This window comes from Centrocercus urophasianus, unplaced genomic scaffold (genome assembly GCF_019232065.1).
Source record: "Centrocercus urophasianus isolate 14NV4802_14NV808 unplaced genomic scaffold, USGS_Curo_1.0 seq_11, whole genome shotgun sequence".
Taxonomy (NCBI): Eukaryota; Metazoa; Chordata; class Aves; order Galliformes; family Phasianidae; genus Centrocercus; species Centrocercus urophasianus.
The window spans coordinates 47,493,410-47,502,065 of NW_024884253.1; the positions used below are offsets into that span (position 1 = coordinate 47,493,410).

The following is an 8,656-nucleotide window of genomic DNA, read 5'->3' on the forward strand; positions in this document are numbered from 1 at the left end:
TTGGTTATGGCCAGGATTTGGGCGTTGTTTTCTTGTTTCTTTCTCTCATGCCCTCTTTTCTGATGAAGAGAAAACTGAGAGACTGAAATGTTAATGGTGCAAGACATCAATGAGTGATCTGCTGGAATTAGTAACAACTTACATTTTTCACTGTAAATACAGTGCTGTTGTTTTGTCATTGTTCTAAGCAAGAATCTATTCACATGGATGCAACACCTGTTACATTTGATCAGATTATCCTCACATGAAAATCCAACAACCTTTATCATCATGCCACTTCCATTAATTTTATTTTAAAATGTACATATATTGCTACTTCTGTGTAAATCTTGGAACAGTTTTGGCCATTATGGAAGTACGTACAGTACTGCAGGCTGACAACTAGGTTGCTATCTACCTAATTTGATGTTTGTACAGGCACTGTTACTCACTATTGGACAGCATGATTTCTTGAAAGGGCTGTTAAAAATGTACCTAAACAATATGGTGCAATAAATCTGGGCTACTGCATTTTGTAGTAGTACAGCTGATATGCCAACAGTTGGAGTTGAAGTTTAGAGTTTACAAGTACATTTCCTAATCCACTTCAGTGTATTAACACTTTCACTGAATGTGTTCTATGGAGGATGCCGATGTGTCTCCTGAACATATTTACAGCGTGATCCACCTTTCCTTTTCCTTTTATATGCAGTTTGGAAATAAACAGCAGAACACTTGAGGTACAATTAAGGCATTTACCTACGATCTCAGTCTTGTCTAAGAAGCAGACATACTCATAATGCAGAGATGCTGCCTTGTACTCAATGATGAGAGTACTCTGAGAGTTCAAGCAGAAATTAGCTTTTCCTTGAGAAATTTTATATAACTACCATAGCATTTCTTCTATGCTAAAATAAATACCTCTGGAAAAGAAAACAGATTTTGGAACACACTAAGATTTTATGCAGGGGTATTGCAGCTTAATCATTCCATCTTCAAAAGTTTTTTGTGTGCAAGCCCATCTTTCTCTGCAACGTGTAGGCAGGCAGATACAACAGAAGCAACTACTCAGCTCTTGACAAGGACTGCGGAGGAAGCACTTGATGGCAGGATAATGGGGAAGAAGGTTAACGGGGAAGACAAGATGGGAGGAAAACACATAAACAAGAGACAAAAAAAAAGCAAACAATAGCCAAGAGGCAGTCTGGTAGTTTAAAGAAGCAGTCAGTGTCATCTGGGAGAAAATCAAGAGGTCAATGCACAAAACTGAGCATTTGTGTCAGCTGCTGGTGTTATCAGGAAAGGTTCTGTTCTGGACCAGTCACTGTTTGTTTCTGTACTGCTAATGGTGCTATGAGCAGTCACATCTGATGCACAAAGGTTGAATTTCTCATCCACTTTCCAGTGTTAGTCAAACTAATTTGCTCATCTTGAATTTTGAACAAAACTTTCTGACGTCAAATCCACTGCTATATGTGTTGTTCAACAAACAATTTGAGGAATACATTCACAAAAAATGAAAGATTTTTTTTTAAATACTTAAAGGCTTTTTCTGCCTATTAATGCATGTGTTCTGAATCACTTCTAGCTGCTGTTCTAAAAATCCAGCTCCTCTGATGAAACTTGATGTTTCAAATCTTTTTTTGGCACACAGGAAAAGGCTATAAATTTACTTATTGAAAACCAACTTCACTGTAATTTTGCTATTAAGAAAGCTTTGCAGAAAACTAATCAGCAGAATTACTGGAATGCTTTATTTTAATTGATCTATCTAAGGAGCATCCAGAGGCTTTTTTTTTTTTTTTTTTTTTTTTTTTTTTTTTTTAAGAGCACACTGCAAATTCAGAGGACTAAGGAAGTATTTACTAAGAATACATATACAGAAATACATTTGTCTCCCTTTCAGAATGAATAAAAACTTGTCATGCTTTCATGAGAACCTCATCCTCCAGGAAGCAGTACCCACAACCCACCTCTTACCCTGTGCCCCTACAAAGTTTTCACATAGATAGCAACAAACGAGGTATCTTCATCAGCACAAACAACCAGCATCTCCGTCAGCACCAGGTAACGCTGCTCAGATACAGCTCATAAATCTTGCTGGAAATCACAAGAGAAGCAGAAGCACTGGTTCACTAATGACTTGGAACTGGGAGAACTGTGTGCCACTTCTTGCAGGGTCTCATCAATCCACCTTCCAGCTCAGGCAGTTCTGCAACATATTTTTTGCCAGCTGTGCGTTAGCAGTTTGATAGCAAAAAAAATGTCATGCTGACGTTCATGTTATTGTTTTTTGTGGTTGCCACTGACAAGAGAAGAGATATTGCCATCTGGATACTCTCAGTTGCTCAAGAGAACTGCTTCCACAATTTCAGAATTCTGACATGGCAAATTCTTTGTGGGCTTTTTTTTTTCTTTTTTTTTTTTTAAATTAGCCTTATTTAATATAGGACTTTGCCAGATTACTCTTTGCAATTGCATTTTGTGACTGTTATATTCAATTTTGCAATGCACTGCAATATAACTAGATATTTCAAGGCATGAAACCATAACAAAAATTTTAATTGCAACAGAAAAACAACTTTTCTCTCTACACTGTGTGTTTGTTTAATGTCAGTTTCCCTTTGTGTATGATGAAATGACACATCCACATTCGAAACCTGAAACACTGATGAAATCTCCTGAGCATCTAAAGCTGCAGAGCTGCTTTAACAAAATAAAAGAACGCCTGTCACGTTGCAGGTTCAAAAATAAAACAACTCATCAATCTACTAAAAGTCTGCCCACAGATCATAAAAAAAAACAGCCGTAAGGAAGCCTGATGCTTTTCTCACTCAAGAAGAAACTCTCGCCAATCCAAAGTCACTGAGAACCTTCCACTGATTTCAACAGGGTGAGCAGCTCAGAGACATTCAGGACTATAATTATGCTTTAAAATTAACATTATGCACATACTTTCATGAATATGAAAACCTGGGAAGGGGAAAGGCTTAAAGCAACAATTGCGAATGAAGACTCCTAAAAGAACACGCTACAGTTTGAGATCAATTACTCAGTGTTACTCAGGAAAAAAAATCTAATTTTAACAGGTCAAACCTATAATTTTTTTTTTTCCATAGCATGTCAAAATCTCACATTCCTGCAGATGTCAGAAAGCACTGTTAGAAATGGAGACAGATTTTGCTGACTGAACCAAAGCATAGTTTCTCAGAGTCAAAACCACTGTTTATTTTGAAATTACTCCTACATAGTTATTATCCACTTAAAAGCATAAGCAAACCTTTGGCCTTGTAGCATCTCTCTAATCATTCAATCTACAAAAACAGAAATTTATGGCATCACAAGTACTTACCAAAATAAAAGACTTTTTATCTCTCAGTTTTGTTTGCAAATGTTTTATTAAAAAAAAAAAAATCTTTTAATGCTATTACTCAATACATGTGTAATAATACTTGATAAAGTATCACATCGTAGTAGGTATTTTGAAGAACATTATGGTTTTAACTAAATTATCAACACTCTGTTCTGCTCTATTCTGTTCTAAATTGTCATTTTTCCAAAATTTAAGCAAACTCCTTCTTTGTCAAGGTACGTCATCCTTAAGGCCTTGCAAACTTTTTAGTGATTGAACCAAAACAAAGAGAGAGCTCAGCTTTCTTAATCTAAAGAGCACTGTGCTCTTGAGCTTAAAAAAAGTGCCTGTGGTTTTCAAGCAGTTAGTGGCAAGTCAGCAAGAAAGAAATCGGAGGAGAAGGAGCACTTGGAAATCAAGACAATTAAAGTGCACGGTTATACTGTCCGAAATTGTATTAAGCTGATCTCAAGAACTTGCTGGACTGTGGATATTTAATACAATTTGGCTTGCAAGGAACATACAATCGGACAGAAGGATTTTCTTCCTGAAGTCATCTACAGGATTTACTGAATTCAGATTTTCCAGGGTAGCATACTGCAGCTCTTTGGATATAGACTGGTTTCCTAAGTCCACAAAAAGATGAAGAAGGGGGAAAGGTGTGGAGGGCTGCAAGGTGTCTTTGCGCTTTCTTGGTTTTTCAGATGCCAGTACTTTCCAGCTCCCCATCCTCCAGCCCTAATGCAGCGTGCGACCTAGAAATCATAAAGAGTTTCTCTTTCTTTGTGTACTGTCTTTGAATTTGCTGAGATTGTTCCCCTGTTTGTTCTGTGCTGGTAGCCTTGAGGGGGTCCATTTTCTCAACTGGTCCCTCCTCACAGTCCTGGATTTTACTGGCTGGGGTGTTGGCAACTGACTCCAAGGAGGTGCCGGCCTCCTCCAGGTGACTGTAGCCCTTATTGCTGCTGGAAGGCTCAGACTGTGAGCTCTGGGAATCCATCCTGGTGATGGCGGGGGGAGTTGAGGGAGGTGATTCCCCCAGGTCCAGAGATCTGGAGTGGCTAGAAGTTGCCAACAGGCTGGAGTCCAGGCCTCCCCTGACAGCTGGAGGCCGAGGTGGCTCAGGAGAAAGGGGACGCCTTGCATCAGGCAAGCAGCTGGTGCTCTGCCGCCTGAGAACCAGCTTGTGCCTCCTTGTCCTGTAGCCTCCCTCGACGTGGCTGAGGTCAGTCAGGCTCAGTTCAAACTCCCCCCGTGGGATTTCCTGGACTCCCCGCTCACCAGGAGGCCTCCGCCAGCCTCCCCCTCTGCCACTCTGCGTCAAGGGCAGAAGAGTGAAAGCACTCAACGAGGATCCAACAATGGAGCTGGCTGTGCTGCGCTGGCCCCAGCTCTCTGGTGGGCTGCAGGGCGGACTGGTGAAGGTGCGGCCAGTACGGGCAGCACGCTCCTGGTAGATGCTGTACACAGCCTCGGCCAGGCTGGGAGGCTGCGGCAAGGTGCAGAAGGAGGAACGTCGTGGCGAGGATGCTAGGTCAGGTGGGGAAAAAGAGGCAGCCAGGCCCGGTGGCCAAGAGCTCTTGGCCAGCATAGCCGCAGCACCCAGGCCTTCACCACCAGGCTTTAGCTCCAGGCCCCGTGACTGCACATAATTGACAAAGCCATTAAGAGGAGCTGAGGCGCCTCCATCCTTTGCCCGCAAGCTGTGGGCATCAATAACAGTGGAATAGAGGTCCCGCAGGTTGATGATCTTGGTCTTCTTGTCACGGTTCTCATGCAATACTGCATTGGCGCAGATGAAAAGGAAGATGCCAATACCCATGATGAGGGGGCCCAAGACCTTCAGCTTGTCTGAATGCAAGTAGCTTGAGAAAAGACGGAAAAGGAAACCCACTGAAGCTTGGGGGGATGAGGAAGTGGGATAGGACTGCGGGAACTCCTGGCTGATAGCAGCGGTGGAATTGGCTCTGGAAGGTGACTCCAGGTAGATCTCAGCTTGTGCCCCTTCCTGGTTCTGGGAGCGGTTCTTGACGGTGCCACCCTGAGGGGCCAGGTGCCTGCCCTCACTAACTTGTCTGTATACCTGGCCGGACTTAGGCCAGTAGCCCACAATAGCCAAGGCGATGCCCACTAGCAGTACCAGGATGCCACAGAGGGCGATAAGCCCTGAGATGGAGCACAGCTTGAGCTTGCCTTTCACAACCACAACATCATTTTTGCGTTTCTTCTTGGCCTTACGTTTGCGTTTGGGGATTTGGCTTTGTGGTCGCAAGGGATCCTGTTTCCTAGCCGAGATCCTCAGGAGGCCTCCAGTGGCGATCATGGCTGGCTACCCAGGGCACTGCTCCCTATAGCTGCTCCAGCTCCTGCAGGGAAAAAGAGAAGAGGGTGAGGATCAGTGACAGACCTATAGCACAACGGGTGTCTCCGTCTCTTGTTCGTCCTCCAGTCTCCCATTAATTAAACCCCTCAACGAGTGGGACAGTGGTAACACCAACACGCTGATCTCTCTTGTCCATGCAGCTTCTGTATGTAACAAAGACAGGCAGACTGATGAGACAGATGATTAGGCAGTTCTGCAAAGAAAAGCAGCCCCACTAGACCCTTGGCACACAGCTAATTAATTTCTTTATACTCCAGATAAATGATAGATGGGGTAGTACCTGCTAGCATAAACAGAAAATGATCATGCTAGTCTCAGACAGTGCTTGCAAAACACCATGCTTCAGAGGAGGCTGACAGCTTCCCTGCCCTGAAGCCCTGTTCCCACAGGTTTGGGGTTATGCCACACAGCAACTTAACCACACTGTGGTTAGTGATGTAATGCAGGAACTAGATGTGAGGTATGAAGAAAATAAAAGCAGGAAGGATTACATTTGATCTATAGATACCATTCATTTTACTACACTATTTGCACATTAGTGGTGGAGTGTTAAGCATATTACTTTTTCTAAAGGAGGGGAAAAGAAATCACTGTGAAACATGCAAGGGAAACCAGAATAATAGAAAGCAGTATCCCATGAAAGTTTCTTTCACTTCCTTAGAATTCTATCTGCAATATTAAAAAAAAAATATTAATCACTTGCCTGTGGTCAGGGAGTGTCAGCTGGACAGCCTCCTGCTTTGGGAACATGTATGAAGTTCAGGGCAACTGTTATGCAACCACGGCCACATCCCCCCACCTCCAGAGAGGGGAGATGGTGGCTGGTAGGTAGCATGTCACATCTTATTAAAGGAGGAGCAAACCCCTGCAAATCACCTGGGGAAAAGGCAAGGATTGCTTGTAGAGAAACTGGCAAGTGACTGAACAGCTATCATTTATAGCTTTTATTTCACTGACTGTCAGGACTCATCTGCATGTTCCAGTGACTGAAGCCGCAAAATGCACCATGTAGGAACAATTCCTGTGCTGCTGTGATATATATTTTTTTTTTTTCCTGGACTCTCTACCCCTCACACTTCCAAGAAGAAGGCTTCCCCCCCTTGCTAACAGTCCAGTTTGGGACGGTTTAGCTTTGTTTTTTCGAGGGAACAAAAAGATGACAGCACTGAATATAATCTACTTTATAAAGTTCAATTCATTGCACTGAAAGACAATTAAGCAAGCGCCTAGAAAAAAAAAAAAAAATACTTCTCATCCTTTCCCTGTTTAGCGTTTAAATCTCATTTCTCCCCTCCTCTATTCCCAGATTTTACATGTAGGTGAGGATTCCGTGCCCAATTTACTCTGTTCGATTTTTTTGCTGCCAGCGAGGACGTTGTTAAATTACTCTCTGAGGTACGGCGTACTCAAAACAAAGGACAGGAACGAGAAGTCTCTATCACCAAACTACTTACTTAAAAACAACAACAACAACAAAAAAAAAAAAAAAATAAATAAATAAAAAAATTGTCAGTGCAGAAGTGCAATTACCGGGGCAGGATTTGCTGTAATCGCCGCTCGCTGATCTCATTCCTTCTTCTGCCCCCCCGATAGGAACCGGTCTCCTCCACAACGACGAAAACAGATGGCAATCATTTCGGAGCTGCCTTCCTGAGACAGTACCGCCCGGCACTGAGTTTTTCCCGTTTAGAAAGGAGCGCAGAGCACGTGAAGGAGGGGACCGCCAACGAGAGCACCAGCGACGGCAACAGAAGAAAACAACGCAGAGACTCGGGGACACTTCCGAAGGCTGCGGAGCGAATGCACGAGCCGATGGCGGTGCGCAGACAGCGGGCGCCCCGGGGCGCAGTTCTCACGCTGTTCTGACAGACGGACGGACGGGGAACCGGAGAGAACCCGGGCTTCGCGCCCGCTCCTCAGGTACCGCTCGCGGAGCGAATAAGCGGTTTTCGGGAGCCGGGCGGCCAGGCTGCTGGGCGCTGCTCCCGGCGGCAGGGGCCGGGGTCTCCCGAACACCGCGCAAAATGGCAGAGGCGCCGCCGAAGGCTCCGCACCCACTTACCGAGAAAGACCGGCGAGAGGTCAGCGGCCGAGCCACAGCGGGGAAGAAACTTTCCGGCCCGAGCGGGCATCCCCGCGCGGCGCCCGCCCCGCCGCCGCCTCACCGCCCCTCACGGACCCGGGCGGGCGGGCGGCGGGGCTGGGCCGAGCACTGGGCTCTCCCACGGCCCCGCCGCCGCCGGCCGCCTCAGGTTGCTCGGCGGGAGTGCTGCCCCCGCGCCGTGCCGCATCCTTCCCGCCGCGGGGCCGCCCCTCGGCAGCGCCCGCCCGGCGGAGCCGCCGTCTCTGCCGCTTAGGGCGGTGCACGGCTGCCGCGACTAGCGGCCGGACTCGGAGCCGTTGCTAAGAAACGGAGCCGTGACACAGGGAAATGGCTGCAGGACGGCCACCGCCGCCCCCCCACCTGCGCACCTGCGCCGGTCCGCCGCGGCCCTGCCCTCGCACGGTCTGCCCCCGGCCGCCCGGCCCCGCCCCCCCCCCCCGGCCGCCACTCCCTGTCCTGCCTCGGCCCGCCATGTCGTGCGTGCTGAGTCGGTGGGGTAGGGTGATGTCCGGCACTCTGTGTCCCTTTGCTTTGGGCGGCTGACCGTGCTCCTTGTGGGAGGTTGGAGATGTGCAACTCCCTCTTGTGCCTGCCCCACAGCCGCCCCTCACGCCTTGTGAGAGGAAGGTGGCACTCCCAAGCACAGGTGTAGTGGGCTTGGAGTGCATGCCCTTGCTTGTGCTCAGCTATGGTTGTTTTTCTGGTCCATCAAGCAGCTGGCCATAGGAGAGGTGTAGCGTCTCTTCCTGTCCCTTCCTTTTAGCCTATCATTTAGCATTGTGGACCTCTCCCAGGCTGCCCGAGGGCTTGCTTCACCAGGTGGCACTCATCTTCTCCC

At 46.7% G+C, this 8,656-nt stretch overlaps 1 protein-coding gene across 3 annotated transcripts; it reads right to left on the minus strand.

Moving 5' to 3' along the window:
• Positions 1-3,186: 3,186 nt before the first annotated feature.
• TMEM200C (transmembrane protein 200C) lies at positions 3,187-7,851 on the minus strand. 3 transcript variants are annotated; one of them, XM_042809097.1, is made up of 3 exons: positions 7,777-7,851; positions 7,245-7,503; positions 3,187-5,697 (listed from the first exon to the last, which is right to left on the minus strand). In XM_042809097.1, exon 3 carries the CDS (start codon positions 5,652-5,654, stop codon positions 4,032-4,034), a length of 1,623 nt encoding a protein of 540 aa, XP_042665031.1. In that variant the 5' UTR covers positions 5,655-5,697; positions 7,245-7,503; positions 7,777-7,851; the 3' UTR covers positions 3,187-4,031. The 3 variants fall into 3 exon arrangements, with proteins under 3 accessions (XP_042665031.1, XP_042665032.1, XP_042665033.1); XM_042809098.1 differs by lacking the exon at positions 7,777-7,851 and adding an exon at positions 6,418-6,590 and having other exon boundaries at positions 7,245-7,728; XM_042809099.1 differs by lacking the exon at positions 7,245-7,503 and having other exon boundaries at positions 7,777-7,847.
• Between the last annotated feature and the right edge of the window lie 805 nt (positions 7,852-8,656).